The 19,533-nt window shown below is 38.5% G+C and overlaps 1 protein-coding gene across 1 annotated transcript in view; it reads left to right on the forward strand.

The window, feature by feature from the left end:
- The window catches only part of LOC141802091 (voltage-dependent calcium channel subunit alpha-2/delta-2-like), a 43,993-nt gene that overhangs the window by 7,305 nt on the left and 17,155 nt on the right, over positions 1–19,533 (forward strand). Inside the window, exons 2-9 of the mRNA XM_074685545.1 lie at positions 5,927–6,008; positions 11,166–11,282; positions 11,953–12,012; positions 16,668–16,712; positions 16,881–17,016; positions 17,133–17,264; positions 17,356–17,413; positions 17,492–17,542. Of these exons, the coding sequence (XP_074541646.1) occupies positions 5,927–6,008; positions 11,166–11,282; positions 11,953–12,012; positions 16,668–16,712; positions 16,881–17,016; positions 17,133–17,264; positions 17,356–17,413; positions 17,492–17,542 (681 nt within the window). The remainder of the gene's footprint in view (positions 1–5,926; positions 6,009–11,165; positions 11,283–11,952; positions 12,013–16,667; positions 16,713–16,880; positions 17,017–17,132; positions 17,265–17,355; positions 17,414–17,491; positions 17,543–19,533) is intronic.

The raw sequence follows: 19,533 nt of genomic DNA on the forward strand, positions 1-19,533 counted from the left end.
GGGATTAATGATGATTACAATACACGTCTACGTAGGCTTGAACTTAATCAGTCAGTCAATATTCTACTGTGATTGTAATAGTTAAATTGAGACACATTTTTTGTCTCAATTCAGGCATCAATTCATCTCATCTCATTATAACATGTAGGACTGTAGACCTGGCCTACAGGACAAAATTGTTTATATGTTACAGTATCCTTTGTCGTAATGGTCATACCACAGAATGATTTATTGCTTGTGTTTAGTGAATAATGCAGAAGATAAACCCCCCCCCCCCAAAATTGCATGCTAAATCGCAATCACAATATTGGTCTAAAAAATCGCAATTAGATTATTTTCCCAAATTATTCAGCCTTAATTTGAAGTCTATGGAAAGTGAAATGACTCTTGTGCTTATGTTTGGTTACATTATCTCTTCCTGTCCCTCTTCTACTCTGCTAATCCCAAAAAGGATGCTGAAGGAACTGGCATCATTTGTCAACAGAGCTGTCAATGAAGACATCGTATTCCCTCTTCTTGAAATCAAATCACTGTCTAGAACTTCTCCTCTTCAAAGATGTAATACTGTTTTTATGTAAATTTCAATTTTCAAACTTAACCCAAGTTCCTTCAGTCATAATTGAGGAGGTAGGCTTTAACATCTTTACTGAAAACTATAGTTTAGTTAGTACTGACTTCATTCAAGGCAGCTTATATCCATGGTTTTGGGTAGTGTACTGAGACGCCATATTGTATAACCTTTATGATCTACCATACCAAGTCTACCAGAGCATATCTTTACATTTTTGTAAGCAGTAGTGTCATAGTTTGCATTATTGCTTTACATCAACAACTCTTTATAGACTTATGTATAGACTAACTAAATAAGAAAAGTGCAACCCCCCCCCCCCAAAAAAAAAAAAAAATAAATAAAAAAGGAAAAGAAAATTTACATGTTTTTCTAAATATGGAAATTTCTTGGCTATAACCCTTAAAAATGTAAATGCCCCCCCAAAAATTACGCTTTATACCAAATCTCTGCAAAGACATTAGTGGAAAACACACAACATGAAAGTATTAATCTCCAGATTGTTTGAGCAAAAAGAATGATCCATCTTTCTTATCTGGTTTCAAATCTACCACCATTCAGGACTTAATGTGCAAATCTTAGCACCATGGCTACGCTGGGCTCTATTAATCTAAATAAAGACATGACACAAAAACAATAAGTCCCAGTGATATTGCACTCTGTAAATGCTGCATGTTGACATGTTTACACAGAAAACAGCAGCCTGCCTGTTCAAAACAATGCTAAAAGCAAAGCAGCACATAGACATGACAGACTGATCGGTTTAAGTGAACACTTTGTACATCCTCTGCTTCTGTTTCCACTAGTTTGACCTGGACATAGAAAATAGCCTATAAGGTTACAAATACAACCTTCTGTGTGAATAATGTTCCTGTCTCATTCCTGTGAACCTTAACTTGAGACCTTTGGTTTTATTAGGGCAGGCTCCAGCTCAGCCATGCAGTGAAAACAGCAGTGTTATATTCTCTGTGGCTCTGAAAGGAGCTTTCCGGAGTGTGAGAAAGAACCTTGGCGATGGCATAGAGATGTCATGAGGGTTTTTCTTGACTTGAGCTCCAGCCTTTGATACATGGCCTGCATGACAAACCCAGAGCTGTCAAGTTTGAAAGACGGGGCATTTAGCAAGCAGAGAGCACAGAAACTGATGAAAGATGCTACAGAGTTTCATTAGGGGATGTAAAAGCTCAGGGTTTTTTTCCGGATATCATCCTGTGCTGCTTTGCTTTTGACCTGTTTTTGTGAACGGTGTCTCTTGCATTTTAAAACTTTAGTCAATCTCTTCCAGAAGAAATCCTTCACAGCATTTATTGTTTATTCACTCACCATCTCAGTGTTATTTTAAAGGGAAGTTTTGGTTTTTTTCTTTTTATTCTGTGGGATAAACCTATAGAATTAGTCATTAGAATTTGACAAGAGCCAAGGCATATTTTAGTTTACATGTAGCCCCCTCTGTTCATTTTCCTCACTGACCTCCAATTATGTGTTGAACTCAAGATTTTTAGGAGAAAGAGCGCTTCTCTGGGATGTTTACTAAGTGAAGGCTGTAATAAAATCTTGAAGCTTTGCAGACATGGCAGCAGTATGGTTCTTGGCAGTTTTCTGGTTCTGGGTAAAAATAGCTGTCTTATCAAAACAAGAGGGAACCTTCAACTGAAAGTTTCTGTTTTCTTGACATTTCAAGAAAACAGTTGGTCTCTGAAAACTCCTCCTGGGTTTTTTTTTATACCTCCTGTCTGCTGGATGTCTGTCTTTTCTATTTTTATGTGCTAAAAATAATTAAAAAAAACAGAGTTAGGAATGTGATCCCCCAGGTCACATGTGACCTGAAGTGATACATGACAGAATCTGTTAAGGGGTTCCCAAACTTTTCATCCTGTGACCCCTAAAATAGTGGTGCTGGAGACCAGCGACCCCCATGATGTGGAAATACACTAATAGGCCAGTCTAAATTAAGTAAGTAGCTGATCAGTTGAAAAAATTTGACTGCCTATAATACCGCTGTTATCCTGGCTTCGTGACGTCGGAGGTTTTGTTCAACCTGCATTCGAGTAACATCCGTGAAAAGATAGAAGGGATGGACTAGTGGATGGGTAAAATAGACATTCAGTGTTGAAAAACCACATCTTGCAGGCTGGAATAATGAAATAGAACTGACCATTAAGAGAGGATCCTCATTTGTAAGTAATAGAGCTAGTTTCATTTTCAGGACATGATTCATCTATGAATAGACTCAGCTTTTCATCTTCTTCTTTTTCTACATCTTCTCCTTGTAATAGAAGACCTTTATTGAATATGCATCCTCAGTTCCTTGTACTCATTGCCAGGATGTTGTGTGTGTGTGGGCTGCGAGGGACTTATCTGCTGAAATCACACGAGTTCATACAGTTCTGCTGGTTGGTGATTTAGGCATTTTTGGGGTGCAGCCAAGTGTTGATGTGAGTTCTGTGTTGGAGTTGACATTTAACAAAGATAAAGCTGTAGTGACTTAAATACACTGGAATATTGTTAAGACATAAATATTTAAAGTATTTTTTGGGAATCAGGGATTTGGGAGTTCTTGTGAATATAGTCATTTCTTGTGAAATTTACAACACAACCAAAATCATTGTGGTTATATGTAAAGAAGAACATCTAAAACTGACAGATCCCCATTGTTGGCATTAGATGAGTTATAAAATCAATAACAGGTTGAAGAAACACCTTCCAACTTTAATCATACTATAACCTTGGGGTTTTATCATTTGTTTAGTCACTGTAACTTTAAATGGCAAGCATAGTTTTGGTAATATGTTGTCCTTGTCTTCTCCCCTCTACTCTCAGCAAAAATATGCACATGCTACAGGTGTAGATTTGCGGGTCTGGAGGAGTTAAAACTTAACAAATTAAAAGGCACTTTTTTGCTTAATCTGCATCTGTGATTTTACAGGATTTAATTTCAAGCTTCACCTCTCCTTCCCCATTGTGAGCTTTTAGCTTAACAGCATGGTCACAGTTAGCAGTTAGCTTGTCACAGCTGAGCATGTAGCAGCTAACCAGATATTTTTATCACCCAGAAGACTGTGGACAGGGTGCAACAAAGATAACTCAAAGTACCTGTGAGGAGTTTCTAAGTGATCTTTAAAAATCTCACTTCTAGCTATATACCTGATTGTAATTTGGGATTAAAAATTGGATTATCAGTGCCAAAAATAGGTTATTTCTAAGTGCTCCAGGGCCATATTGATTTACAGCACGAAGGAGTCAGTGTCATGACAACACCACACTGACCAACAGAGCTTAGCTGTGAGAAGACAGATGTGTGTTTTTCTCTGTAATGTAATGTTTAACACTGGAGCTGAACTGTTAAAAAGAAAAGGACAGAAGAGCCAAAGGGAGATATATAGGAGAGTGGCAGAGCACTGGCTAAAGGCTGAAACACTCAGCTAAAGTTAGTGATAATGTGAATTCAACCCACATGCAGTAGTTATTCTGCAGTGGTCTGTTCAAACTTGAGAGTCTATCACTCAAACGAAGAGCGAGGTTGTTTTAGTTCTGCTTCATGAGGTTGAAGTTGGTAGATAAGCACTGACAGGACATAACCAGGGTGCACTAACATTTCATGTTACAGATGCGTCTCAGAGCACTGGGCTGTGAGTAGTGCTAAATATAGCCTGGTACTAAACTACGCACAAACTGAGTTTACAAAGTTTGCCTGTTGTTACATTTCAAACAATAGCGCTTCATGACTAGCAACATATATTATTATCATATATAAATTATCTCATTGCTTTGTATCTGGTAAAAAGTTGTCTTTTACAAAAAAAAGTGGTGTTTAAAAGACAATCCGCTTTCCTTTCATTTGCTTCAAAACAAACGCATGGCTTAGTAAGAGCCACATTCTCATGACAGCAGGTACAAGTGCTCATGAGAAATGGAGTCTTCAAACTGTAATAACACAAACTTTTCCAGATAGCCCCTTTAAAATGATGACAGTAATGCTCCATAAGAGAATGTGAATGAAACTCCACGCATGCTGCTATGAACTAGCTTATTTCACATACGAATTTCTAAAGGTACCAAGCAGTAGTGCCTTGCTTGCACTAAAATTGCTGCCATTGAAAGCACTGCAAATATACATTTTCATACAAAATAGAAAACATTTAGTATCAACATGTCTAACAGCATGGGAGACTTTAAATTGGTTCTAATTTGGGCTAAACCTTTAAGTAGAAAAAAGAAAAGAAAAGAAAGAAAGAAACCAAGATATTAAGAAGTGACCACTGAATGTTGGCTGTTTTAGAGTTGGTCATATATTGTTGAATACAAAAAAAATTTACAAAAAAAAAAAAAAGAATCTACATGTGACTGCAGTCTCTGAATACATCTTACTGATTGAAGAGCAGCTTCAAAACACAAAATAAGCACAGCCCTTAGACACAAGCTGCAATTAGAAAAGCTGCTCCACAAAAACATCAATTCAACTGTTTCAATGTAAAACATTTGAAACTTAAAATAGAAAAGCCTAGATGCTGTTAAATAGCGCAGCTCTTGGGTCACATGTAAAAACCCCTGCTGCATTAAATTGCCCTTTTATTCCAGCTCTTGACTCCTACCACACGGTGGATGTTTTGTTTCTCCTGCCTCATTAGTTTTCTCCATTTTTGATGCTCTGCAAGAAATTCTATTTGCATCAAGTGATCCTGGCAGCCACAGGAGGTTTAAGAGCTATTTATATACTTATGGAATAATGCTGTTGAGATCTGTGTTATAGTCTTTGCTTTGGAAATAACCTTACACAGAATTATGATGATGAGTGTACAAAGCTGATTACCTGGCTTTACTCATATTCACAGGCTTTCTCTCCCTCAGGTGTTGTCTGTTGCTTCTTTGCTGTCCAGATTTGCATTCAGTGAAAAATTCATGCAATGTTGACACACTGAATGACACTAAACTGCTGTAGATTAATGCTGTTTTGTATGGAAAAGAGGTAGTAGATGATTGACTAATTCAGACATGGCCATCTTTATTTCTTGGTCTGCAAATTCATCGTGTGTTTTACTTTACTCTGCTTTGAATGAGAAACTGTTTGGCTTTGAATTGTGTTTGTCGCACACTGTACGTACATCTTTGAACAAAACCCTAAAAGACAAAAGATGGAGCCTTTAAAGTTGTGTAGTATGTTCAGGATAATGTGTTTTGCTTATTTCAAATTGAAGCATCTCTTTATAATTGTTTTAATCCATGCACAGACTGTAAATAGACAGTGGTAGTGTTGCATCATCATTGCTTCTCACACACTCTCTCTCTCACACACACACACGCGTATCTTTTGCATTTGTTTGTGCTGTGTGACAGTCAGCCTCTGATGTCTCTCCACAGGATAATGCACTGGGCCCGGCGCATCGAGCAGGAGATTGACAGGGTGTTTCAGCACATCACTGGAGCTCAGCAGTTGAAAGGGGTGAGTGTGTCACTCTCTCCCTCCTTTTTATAGTATAAATGTTTTACCCATCAGAGCACTGCATTAATTCAACAAAAAAAGGATACACAGAGCAGAGAGCTTAGTGTGCAAAAAAGCTTTCAACCCATTAAGTTTTGCAGCTAAAGCTAAGTAGCTGTGCATAGGGGAGGAAATGTCTTGATTATCTGAAGCTGTTAAAGTCCTGAACATGATTTTTTTCTCTCTCTAATAGCTTTTTTTTTTTATATGTTTCCAGATCATATACTCTGGTTTTTGGATGTCTCGCAAAGTTTTTTGAACACTTTTTGTAGTGTTTGCTGTAATTATCAATCTAGCACACATTGTACACCTCCCACAAAGCCTTACAGACACCTGAACACACGCCTACAGTGCTTACATTTAGACTATGTGGTATTACGTTTCCTGAAGTTATGAGTTTAAGAACACCTACATCTGTGAATACTAATTCATATCTTTCATAAGACAATCATGTAATGCCTTTACTTTGTGCAAGTCGGTCTAGATTTTAAACTGCTTGACCTTGCAACTGAGAAACCTGGTGATGAAAAACAGTGTCTTAGTTTTCCCAGATACTTTAAAGCAACTATTTCTAAGAGTAGCCTCAGTAAATCAGAACCAGTGAATTACTTAAAGTTCACAGAACTTTTTAAAGAGGTTCCTGTGTCTTATAATAATGTATAGTGAGCTGGTTGTTATGTGAAATAGAATCCATATTTGTGAAGATGAACTAATGATACAGATCAACTGAATTCAGTTAGAAGATTGATAAGATGATTTTTTTTTTTATTTAAAGGTACAAGGTTTAAAAATGAGATAATTCAGTAATATCCAGCCTGATTCTGTGTTGACATTCTCTCTTGCTCACTTCATTGGTTTGTGAAGTAACAACGGCCTGTGAGGACATGAAGCTGCTGTGATGCATCATAAGTAAGCTACTGATCCTATTTTAGCTGAGATTTTTAGCATCAAAAACCTGGCACAGCAACAACCATTCACTTCTTCCCCCCTGTTTGATTTGAATGAATCTTTTTGGTCCAGTCAGAGGGCAGAACCCATCCTTGAAGACCCTCACCAGTCACCACCCTCTTCTTACAGAGGAGGTTTAGTTTTGCTTGGAGGGCCAGGTCAAACAGATAGGGGACTCTTGAATAAGCTGTAGGATTTCTGGCGTTGCACAATAACCTGGTGACCTTGACTCACACTTCAAAAAGAAGATGTTACCCATGGAAGCTATTTATTCAAATCATATGTTTAAATTTGTTTGTGTTTATTAAACACTTTTTGATATTCAGGTAATTATATACTGATTTAAACAAACTTACAGGTATTATATTCAGTTTCTGTTTTCTTTCTTCTTTCTTTCTTTCTGGTTCTGTGAACCTGGATATCAGACTTATCTGACAGCCTCATCATTGACCTCTCATTCTCAAAATATTATCAGAACCGTGGAGCATCCTGGCTGTAACAGGTGGCTTGTGTTAAAGGGTTGTCCCTGAAAAGGTAAATGCCAGAAAAACAGGACCAAAGATCATCTGTAGGGGGCAAGAGAGGCCTGCGCTGTTCGGGCATGTGGGGGCGTTCCCTCAGCAGAGAGCAGCCGCTCGTGTCCTCTCTGTTTGTGTCACAGCAGAGCAGATGGTCAGCCTGCAGCCTACACACATGCCTTCATGTGAGACTCACTTATTCATCCCCTCCACATTAATCCCCCCATCCTCCTGAAACACTCTGGATCTGATCAGGACATGGCTCTGCTCTGGGTGCAAAGCTCTGTGTAGTTTCCCTCATCTTCAAACGTGTAGTTCTCGTGAAACCTCATTTTAACCTTCAACTGATTAAAAAAAAAAATAGATTATACATTTTAAGACCCTGTTCCCAATCATTACCATCATTAGACAGACCTTTTTATTTCATGGTGGTGCTGTTTTTCTCTTTAAAAACAAATCTTTGCAAAATCAGCTTACAATTCAATCTATTTAAGGATTCAAAAACATAGGAAACCATTCAAGTCACACTTTAACTACTTATAAAAATAAAGACTTACAGCTGTGTTGGCAGCTGTGTTTTGGGCTTGCACAATGCCAATATAATGTCAGTTCATGGTGAATATAAAAGCATTATATAAGGCTTTTGGTAATGCCATATGCTGCTTACGCATGATCACAATACCGCTTAACCAGCTGTGTCATAGTTTCTCTGCAGAGAGACCAGTGTCACCATGTAAAATAATAAGTAACACATCAGTGTTTTAGGAATAGGAAGAAAAGCTAACTTAGCTGTTTTAATTTTAATGACTTGAGCTGTTGCCAAACTTCACCTCTGAAAGCCGTCCTCTACACCTAACTTTGGAGAAAAGCAAATTTGTTATCACATGGAAGCTGTTTTGGTTTTATTTGAGTGATTACTGACCAATTCATTAGTTAAAGACAATACGGTAAGAAGACTCATGCTCTAATGCTTTAAAATGCTTGTTGTCGCAGCAGAACATTGTTTTGGTCTCACTCCCTGGAGATGTGTCTTTATAAGCAGATATAGATGCTTGGGAGGTGGTCGGGCTGAATGTTTGGGAGCTTTATTCTTGACAGCAACAACAAAGCAGAAAACAGGAAACTTAGTGGCTCGCCTGAGTGTAACCATACTGGGGGAATATGTGTTTTTTTAAAGGCGAGATGATTAAATGTCATTTCATTAAAGCAGTGGCTTACCTGGATTAGCTCCTTTTTTAACCTGATGATGTCACTAGGTGGTGAGCTTTGTAGTCACCAAAGTGCTTACAGTTTGTCTCAGAAGGGTTTTTAGACATCCCTGCTGAAATTCATCATAATCCATCCACTTCCTATTAAGACTGCTTTTTTAAAACCACAAGTGTCAGCCACATGGTGGCACTACAAGGGTGAAATGTCAATGTTGTTCTTTTCCTCAGAAAACTGGTAGTCTTTACCGACTCTCGTTGGAATCCATGAGGTATATGTTGACAAAGGAATTTTTTGGGTGTCTACTTTTTGTAGATTACTAATTTTTTCTTCACATTCATCACCAGTCATACATCTCACAGCTGGATTTATTCCACACTGAACCCAGTACTCCTCAGACACAACACAGAAACATCCTGTTCTCTACTGCATGACAATTAAGCACTAGGTCAGAAAAACAACTGGAGGGATGTCATGAGGTCCGCTTCAGAGGGTAAACTATAGAGCAAGGGCTGTCATTCAGCAGGCTCTATATTACAGGTTAGAAAAATGTATTCCTCTAGGTCACTGACTCCTTCCTGTCTCGTCGTCATCCTTTCTCGAAGAAGAGGGTGATGTCCTGAAAAAAACACCACCAGATAGCAAGCTCATATCAAATACTGCAGGTACCTTGGCCCACATGTATCTGATGATTAAGAACCTCTTGAACTCCCAGCGGCCATCGTGTCTGCTTGCAATAATATACAGCTGGATTGTTTACGCAGTGAGAGTAAATCATAAAACAAAAGGTTCCCAGCTGTGAGAGGTGAGGCCATGACATTTTCTCTTTGTACTTGAGCTTGTAGACAGACTTGTTGTGAGCATGTGGAAAAATACACTGTTTTATTCCAACAGATGCCAAACCTCCCGTGAAACACCTGATCTTGTTTGTTTGGGTTTTTGTTTGCAGATTGCAGCTCAGCTCTAGTCCTATCTGCCTGTCTGTGATATGTATTTCTCTCTGAATTGTTTTTGCTTCTGAGGACATGAAGAAAGTCTGTCATGTCATGGAAATCACAGATTTCATTGTTCACCTTAAAGGACCAGGACACCTTTTTAGTAGATCTAGCGACAGATTGGCAGAAATGAAGTACCCATAACTATTTTCATCAGTGTATACAACGTTTGACCCCAAAATAAGAGGTAACATTTCTAATGCAATATTTTTGAATGACATTATAAATTAATTTTGAGGTAATTTTTCCCAAGTCTAACTCTCATGAATATAGGCATAAATATTTGTTGTAGCTAGCCACTAAAAATTATTTAAAAATTTGAAGAGCATTTTTTAGTTTAACTTGTGTATATGTGTTTATTAGCGAAAGTTAAACCATGCCATTAAATAAATTTACCTCAGTGCTTTCATCAAAACTTTCCTTGACAAGACCCCTAGTATCCAAATCCAGAAATGTGGTCTCAGTGGAAATTGCAGCTGGTGAAGTAGTGATTTATGAAGATTAAATGTGCTTGGAATTGTTTGCACATGGTTCATGTTACACAGTAGAGTTTGCATTCAATTTTCGGTTCTGAAAATCTTATTCAGGTTAAAAACAAGTCAAAACGTAAGGAAAAACTCTGAGCCAAAATGTTTTTTTTTTAAATATAGAATTAATTTAAGTTCATGGCAACAAAGCCCTTAAAACTCCCATGAGAATTAATCTGAAATTTTCCTCCCCTTTGTAACTCTATTCCCTTCCGTAGAATAGTTTCTACAGTGGCCAGAGCGTACAAACTAAACACTGAAGAGGCATCATCTAAGGAGAGTTGGGATTGGTATGTTAAGCGACCACCTGATGCTCCCTTAAACTACAGATACACCAGTATAGTTTTATCAGGGCCGATACGATACCCTTTACTAGTAATCAAGGAGGCTGATAACAGATATTTGGAGCGGATATTCATTTGCAGTAAAACCTTTTCTCTTTTCCACAGTGTTTGGCTGTTATCAAAACTATGGCTCTGCGTGTAACCAATCATAACACAGGTTATGTTTTAATGCAGGAAACCTCTGTTGGAGACAAAAGACATTTGAAGTGAGTAGATTGTATTGAAGGATCTGCCTATTTAGATTTATATGAAGCACAAACATCCCAGAGGAGACCTTTACTCTCTGCGTCCTCTGAAAATGAAGACTTGGTGTAAAACTTTGTGAATACTTGTAAAAAAAAATACATAAGAGAAGAAATTAGTATTTTCTCCTACGGATCTGAAAATGTCTGTTTTCAAACATCTGAACAAGATGACTGCACTAATGGTTACATGTTCTTTTGACAAGTCAGCTAAGGCAACATGTGAAAGGTGGCAGATTGTCAATAGCCGGACATGAGGTCAGCAGAAATTGACCTAATCGAATCACTGTGCAGCTGTTAACGCTCTTATGTTTTCTCTTTGTCCATAAAAAATTTAGATCTACAACGAAGAGAGAAGACGGTTCAGTCTGGTGAAGAATCAGCCTCGGAAGATTGTGGAGAGGGTGGCCACAGATATAGAGAAACTACTGGCTAAGAAACGCAAAGCACTTGATGTGAGTACATGTTTCTGAAAGTCCTAACACACTTCGCTGACACCACTGACTGTGCTGAGTTATAGCCCAACTAATCACTTCTTTATTTGAGCCTTTAATGTTCCTGAGAAGTAAGGCAAGGAGGCAAGTGGAGTTTGAAATCATACAGGAATTTTTTTAAGTAAAGGTTACTATCATTTGTGACGGCAATTAACATTTTATTTGTCAGTTTTATAGAAAGCACAGTCATTGTTCTGTATGATAGTCAAAAGTTCCTCCAAAGTGTCAGACGTGATTGAGATCTGCTGGATGACTCAGGCTCAATTTGGATTCTTTCACCTTCAGGAGTCAAATAACTCTGCTGACAAAGCAAAGTCTGACTTGCAGATAGATTTTACCAGACAGGGCCTAAGGATTCAAAATTGCCTTATTAAGATATTTTATACTGTGTCAAGATCCACTGGTATTATTCATTTTTGTTAATGAAAGCTCAGCTTCAGGTAGAAAACATTTTCAGTGGATATTTCTCCATCTTATTTTATGGCTGTTTTAAAACACATTAGCTCTTAGAAATCCATTTGATTGGCAGTTTATAGTGGTACAAAATGCAAAGCCTGTGGTGATTTATACCATGTGTCATTTCATCATGCATTCTCCTCTGAGTGATTGCTTCTTTGTTTGTGACTTACAGAGGCTAGCGAGTGAGGCAGAGCGGCTCCAGCGAGAGCATCTCTGGCAGGATGGTATCAAGGTAAGGCTTCGGATATTAAACAGTGAAATGTTTGTTGTAGGATGAGCTCATGTTGCCTGTTAAAAGACAACTGTTTATCTGGCATATTACGTGCCAAAGAAAAACGGTACTATTATGTTATCAAACAGACTGAGGGACAACCATATCTGACATGACTCAGCATTTATTCGAGTGTTTGATACAGAACAACTTCATTTCAATATCACCTCCAGTTTCCAGTTTTCTAATGCCTGCTGTTCCCCCACCTTTTTTTTTGGAGGCTAAGTCAGTGAGAGCGTAAACACAGCACTTAAGCACTTGTGCAATTTGCTTCAGGCACAAGTGTAGTTTTTTGGATGTATGCCACTTTAGCAATAACCAAGCAAGCTGTTTTTTCTTCGTTTCGGGTTTTGGGTTTAACAGAAATATTTGAAGGAACACAGCTGACACGGAGAAGATCACTGAAACCAGACATTTACCCCAACATTCCATGAAATATCACTTTATTGAATGTCCCAACAAAGCACGTTTTAATTTCACACTCCTGTTAATGTTTACACTTGTCATACAGTTATGTTTAATGTGTATGAAAGCTTGGTTTGATATCTAACATTTAAAAATTGTCCTTTCTAAATGCTGTGAAGTATTAAAACATGTTATATGAGCGGTCTTTGGCCATAACTGCACTGGTTCTGTTAACAAACATTTATAAATTTAACATAAAATCATAAAACGTTAACAGGCTTATGTCAACCCAGACTCAGAGACCTCTTTAAGTACAATGTTAGAGCTCACCTGACCTGCACTGAAGTGTAGGCTCAGAACTGCTGCTGAATAGTCAGATGGAGACCATGGGTCCAGGCTTTGCAGCTGAAGGAGGATATAAATAAATGATAAGAATAAATAAAAACTCTTGGAGTGTGGATTGCAGAGGCAGGAACACCCTCAAGCTTTCAGTGGATTATGTTCACTTGTCATCCCTTCTGCTCTGAACCAGCTCCATGGCACAGACACACACAGAGACAACCCAAAAAACACTAATAGTGGAGCCCTACTTATTTTTCACCAAAAAGTGTCCTCTTTGTCTGCAGTGGATTTGTTTTCTACAGCTCAACAGCACAGACCGTGTTGCAATCATTGAAATATCTTATGAATGTTCAAATACACAGTTTGCTCATTGATTTAGTTTGTAATCCTGTCAGAACAGTAAACTACATCAAAAGTTAACTTTAATGGCTGTATATGTCACACCAGAGTACAACACAACATCCTCAAACTGTGGAAATGTCAGTCACATTAAGCCATCGGTTCAGTCCAGAGCAGATGGACGTGTTTTTTGGTTGATGCGACTCTGAATGGGCTGACCTGGGGATTTTTACACCAGTCAGCTGAGCGGATCCCTCAGTGAGCACTCAGCTGGATGAAACAGATGAGTGAGCGCACTCAGACGTGCACTTCTGTTGAGTCCCACACACATTGGCGTTCCACTTTTCTGCTCGGTCTGTTTCATTTGCCCAACTTCATGAGACAGGGTTAACCTCATCCTTTCATGTCCTTCTCTGAGGTTAAGAATCCCTCATTTCAAAAGGCACTGGTGGTTTCACATGTTTTAACCCATTAAGCAGAGACCTTGGAGACTTTCCTTCACTGTGAGAGGCACAACAAAGCAGGTTGGGTGCTTTGACACTGAGTCATAGTTTACAGCCCAAAAGAGATTCGATATGAGGCTTAGTGTTTATTTTCTGGCTGTGGAATATGTGGCTAACATAACTTGATATTATAAATGTTTGAAAATACATTTTTTTAATATAATTTTTCAAATCAATAACAATAGAAAAACAACACCTTTTCCTGTTTGCAAATAAAAAGCTACAGAAAACCAATTAGTTTAGCTAGCCTTTTAAATGATAAATATATGATAGCAATTAGAAAACTATTATGCCACGGCCACACCAGACGCAAACTTGCAAATTTAAACTTGTCACGCTTGTAACCCGCCACGTGAACACCCGAGTCTGGATGCTGGACTATTTTGACAAGTCGAGGGGTTGACGTGCGTCACTGTGCTGGCGGAGTAGAGAGCCCGCTCATTTAAAGACTGAGAGCCCAAAAGAGCATCTGAAAAACAATGAGCTGTGGTTTCAAAAGCATAACGAGAGTGTGTGAAAGCCTTGGAGATCACAATCAAGGCCTGATGCCTCTCCCTGGTAATCCACCTCCACTTGCCCTGCCTGGCTTTTCCCTGTGACCTCATCCTCGACCCCGTGGCCCATGTTCCCGGAGGTCTCCCTGGGGATGATGAAGGGGTCAAGGAAAGAGAGGACCCCAGAGAACTTCCATCTTTTCCCTGGCTCTGCCCCGCTCCTTCCTCCTCTCTATCAGGAAGGGTTACCTGATGCTCTTCCATCTTTTACGACAAAACTCCATTGAGGAAAACACAGTTGGACTCAGTGATGACCCGTGCAGGCAAATCCAGCTGGAAATGAATATTTACAGAGCTTACCTTCAAAACCTGTCTCCTCAGCGACTTTCACCCGAGCCTGCTCCTTTTTTGCTGGTCTCTCTAGAGTACACACGTCATATCGTAAAACTCTGGATAATGACATGCCGCATAGATTATTCTCTCCTCCATCTTCCAGCGTGGTTGGAGTCAGAGCAGGTGGCAGTTCCCCCCCCCCATCGTCATCAAATCAATGACGTCGTGGGGGAATATCATCACTGGTTGGCTGACAGCCTTCATGCGAATTCACGTCGAGAGTTCAACATTTTCAACTCGAGCGTCAAGGCGTCTGACGTCCCAAACGCGTCCAACGCACCGTCCGGGGCGAATCGGCGTCTAAACGCGTCTTTGCATTGACTTTGTATGTAATCTTGGTGCACATTCGCCATCGGTGTGGCCGTACCATTAGAAAAACGGCTAGCTTGTCTTTGTTGAAAAACAATCAATTCTACATCCCAGAGTCAATTCATTCAACCAGAAAGAGTCCTATGCATACCCAACCTTACTGCTGTTCAGTCGTTAGGGTTTTGTATGTGCTTGGCTCCTTTGCTAGAGAGAGGTCAGCTTTCTCCTGTACTTATGCTAAACTAAGCTAAATATTTCTTGTTTGAAGCTTTGTCACTACAAATGTCAAAGTTTCTCATTTGTTGTGGGATTAGCTCATGGGTTAAATATAAACACAATAAGAACAATTCAACAATAAAAAGTTAGACTTTTTATTAGTAAAACTAATAGCATGTGGTCTGGTTTGTTTTGTTTTGTTTTGAATCACTTCTGAATATGGTTGTTAGATTGTCATGGATTTCCAAACTCGAAGCTGTCTTACAGAATGAACAGTACGTTTATTCTTTTTTATATTCAACAAATAACATGCATTGTTTAGAATTAAGAAGTGCTCACATCCAGCCATCTTTAGAAGCAAAGGTGTCAACAGACGTCAACACAGAAGATGAGTGTTTGCGCTCCTTCAGACTGGCTGATGAAGAGCGGTGGCTGATCATAGATGGATGCTTTCAGAGTGATCTCTCCATCAACAACAGGAGATTTATATCACAAACAGGGAGAAAGCCACCAGCCAGATTCAAACTTGTCACACTAAGCTGGGTTGAAATGTAGACTAAAGCTCTCTTCGGATGTGAGATTCTGTAACCAGAACGGTCCAAAAATAGGAACCCAGCAGCCTCTGAGTAGATGTCATGCTCATTCTGAAGTATGCTAAGTCTCTAGAAAAACTAAGTGGGACAGATGGTGATGCTCCACCAAAGCCTGACAGCCTGTCTGCTGATTCATAATGTGACTGTACAGAGCAGAGAACAATAGCAAACATTTGGTGGATACAGACTCACAAATTCAAGGATTTGGTGCTTTTCACTGTTTTTTCTTCACTTTGGACTTTTGATGTCATTGGGTTTAAGACACAGAACAAGGGCTGAATTTTTTTTGACAAAATGAATTGATTGAACTTTGTGCAAGATTTTGTCTTGAACAAAAGAAACAGAAGAAGCTAAAAAAAATCCTTCATAAAACCTGTGAATAGGAGCCCATTTTTGTGTTTTTAAGCTGATTCTATGATGCTCATCACAGAAGACTAGACCCACCAGTTACAAGCTGGTTTCTGTCAGTGTCAGGACTTTGCATTAGTTTTGATAGTATCCTGTAAAGAGCTGTTTGAATTGCATCTTTTCAGTCCTGAAATAAATTATACATACACTGCAGCAGTTTTTCCTGTCCTCTGACCACTCAAAGTACTTTGACGCTAAATACTACTCTTAACCAATCTGGATCATTCACAAACAAACAGTGGCATCACACAGGCACCCACCCACACTCACAAATTATAGACTGTTTCTCAGGGACAACAAGTGTTTAAGTGTCTTACCGAAAATGTTCTCTAGCTTTCACCAGTGAAGTCTTTTTAGTGTGTAAAAAACATAACTTCAAAAAGCTAAAGATCCTTGAGTCCATCCCGGAGGCTTTGAATAGACTGCAAAAGGTAGACTTGTAAATGTAAAATTGACATAGTTATCCTTGTGTAAAGACAAAGTATGATGTTTATCACAAATACATTGTTGTATCCTTGATAATACCCTTGGTGTATTACATAGAGCACATATGAATTCTCTTTTTATTTTATGTTTGCTGAAACTGTATTGTCTCGAATCTGTTTTTCTTCTAGGAGCTGGATATGGCGTACTATGACTCAAAGGCTGACCTGGACTATGTGAGTAAGGGATTCATGAACTGATCCGCTGAGGCCATCTGACTAACAGATTATTTCACTAAATGAAGATGCAACATGTCGAAAAACAAGCATTTGAGAAATGGTTTTGTGAGTACAGATGAAGAGATGAAGTTCATGTGAATTTCTTCTTGTGTCTTGTTCTTGCAGTATTCAATGGATGGAGAAGGAGAGGTGGAGAACCCCTCTCACATCAAGTTGGAGTTTGTGTACGATCCAAACTTCAAAAACAATGTTAACTATTCGTACACAGCTGTTCAGATCCCTACAGATATATACAAAGGAGGTAAGAAATGTTCTTTGTTGCAGTACAGCAAAGAAAGATGTTATAGTTTTGTGATTTAGGATAACATTTTATAAACTTAAATTAAATGGGATCTATGTTTGTTTTTTTCCCATCAGCCCCAGTCATTCTGAATGAGCTGAACTGGACGCAGGCACTGGAGAAAGTGTTCATGGAGAACAGTCAGGAGGATCCTTCACTCCTCTGGCAAGCTTTTGGGAGTGCCACAGGTGTGACACGATACTACCCAGGTAAGTTTTATCAGCCATCCTTGCCCATCAGGTGCTTTAAAAAAACAGGTTTTTGTTGTGTGGTTCTAATAAGATGTTTTCCTATTTCCAGCTTCACCTTGGAAAGCTCCTGATAAAATTGATTTATATGACGTCAGACGGAGGCCCTGGTATGTTTTGCTTCTTAGATAACCGTTCATGTCAGCCTGTCATGCTACAGTAAATTTACTGCCTTTTTTTCATTACAGGTACATACAGGGAGCCTCATCCCCCAAAGACATGGTCATCCTTGTTGATGTGTAAGCATACTGAACAATTTCCTCAAGTGTTTTTCGGGATTTTGGGGGGTTTATGTTAGGCTTTGATGTGAATGCTGCTCACAAAAAGTCCATATTCTGTGTTACCTAGTATACTATCTAAGGCAGTGTCCCCATGAGTTTAAAGCATACAATTTCCTTTCTTCACAGTTTTTATTCAGTAACTGTTAAAATCTATCTGTGAATTTTCCCTGAACCTTTCTTGCACCCCAGCCTCACTCACAAGTGAAATTTTACCTTGTAAGCCATCTATGGTGTGACTTTACATACAGCAAGTGTGCAGCTTTTTCTTCTCTGTGTGACTCAGCCTACGGGCCAGCAGAACTAAAACAGAAGCTAAAGCTGAATTATATACGGCCTTTGAAAAAAAAAAAGGTACACCTGGCTCTGACTTTGCATGAAAACCAGCTGAACGTGCAGCTTTTATTGCTTATTATGTGTAACAGCCTAAAGCTTATCATAGAGGTGAGTCAGACACAGGAGCTGAAGACTTTTATGATCCCAAAACAGCAGAAAAATTTAATAAAACATAACTAACAAGAAGAATAGTTTATCAGGTATAGAAATACTCTTTGGTAGTTGTAGCCTATAGATGCGTTTCAGTCAAATAGAAGGGTATCGATAGCCAGCTGATTGTTAGCGTAACCACACTAGAAAAAAATGAAATCTTATCAATTGTTTTTGTCTTGTTTTCAATTAAGAATGCCTTTTTAGACTTAATATGAGCCACATTCACCTGACAGTCCAGAAACATGTCTAGTTTCAAGTTTTTTATGTATTTATAATTATTTTTTAAGCAATTTATTTCGAATATGTAGTAGAGTAGAGCGTCCCAGTTCCATCTATTTGTTTGCACATATTTTTATATAAATGAAAATAAAGGAGGCCAAATACCAATAAAACAGAGGAAAAGAACAAAAGGAGTTGAATACATATTCGAAAAGGAGTGAGCAGAAACTAGCTGGTTAGCTCTCACCCTTTTAGCTAATCATAAGTAATGTATACATAAATAGATCTTCATATGTACACATTTGTGTCCATATACACATACTCACGCATACATACATTCAAACATTTGTGCATACTTCCATACAAACAAATACTCCTAAATCTAAAGACACAAATGAGGTCTGGATTGCTTGGAACAAGTAAAAAAAATGCCAATGGGACAAGAGAAAAGTTACTTGTTTCAAGACATCATTTTAGTTTCAAGCAAATTTTCAAGCATGTTTTTCTTTTTCCATTTGCAGATTTTTTTTTTGCTTGTTACAAGCAATTCAGACCTCATTTTAGTCTTTAACAAACTTATAACAAGAAATTTTTCTGGACTAATCAGTTGAATGTAGCTCATATCAAGCATAATAAGACATTTTTTTAAATAAGACAAAAACACCTGATAAGATTTCATTTTTTTGCAGTGTAAGCCTACAGTCCAACAATATGAGTCTACAGTTAGCTATTAACTGAAGCTAACTGGAGCTCCAGGCCAATTTTTCATCTTAACAGTTCATTCAGGAAACAAAAAACAAAGGGAACCACTTACAGATGTAACCCTTAAGTAAACTAAGCTAAGCTAACAAGCAGCTGGATAAAGCTTCAACCTAACTGTTCAGAAATTATGCCAATTTTTAACTATCTTTTAGAAAGCAAACAAGTTTAACTTAATACAACTGTAACGTGAATGCAATCCTTGAGTTGCTGAATGTTAACCATAGTAATCCTATCTATATCCTCTAAAAAGATTAATAAGTGCTTGTTAATCGCTGCAGCAGGGGCACATGTGCTGGAGCGTGATTGAACATCTGGAGGCAGCATGTGTTTCATCGGGCGCTCACAGGGAGAGACAGGGCACTGTAATTGGTGCAACTAATTATGCAGAAGTTCTTTGACCCATTTGAATTTCATTAAATTTGTGAAAAAGACAATAAATCAGTGCACAGGTGGATCAAAAATTTTGATACAGATTGTATATT

The sequence above is a fragment of the Halichoeres trimaculatus genome, unplaced genomic scaffold (assembly GCF_033239565.1).
Source record: "Halichoeres trimaculatus isolate MK-OKI-2021-1 unplaced genomic scaffold, fHalTri1.1 fHalTri1_scaffold_1, whole genome shotgun sequence".
Lineage (NCBI taxonomy): Eukaryota > Metazoa > Chordata > Actinopteri > Labriformes > Labridae > Halichoeres > Halichoeres trimaculatus.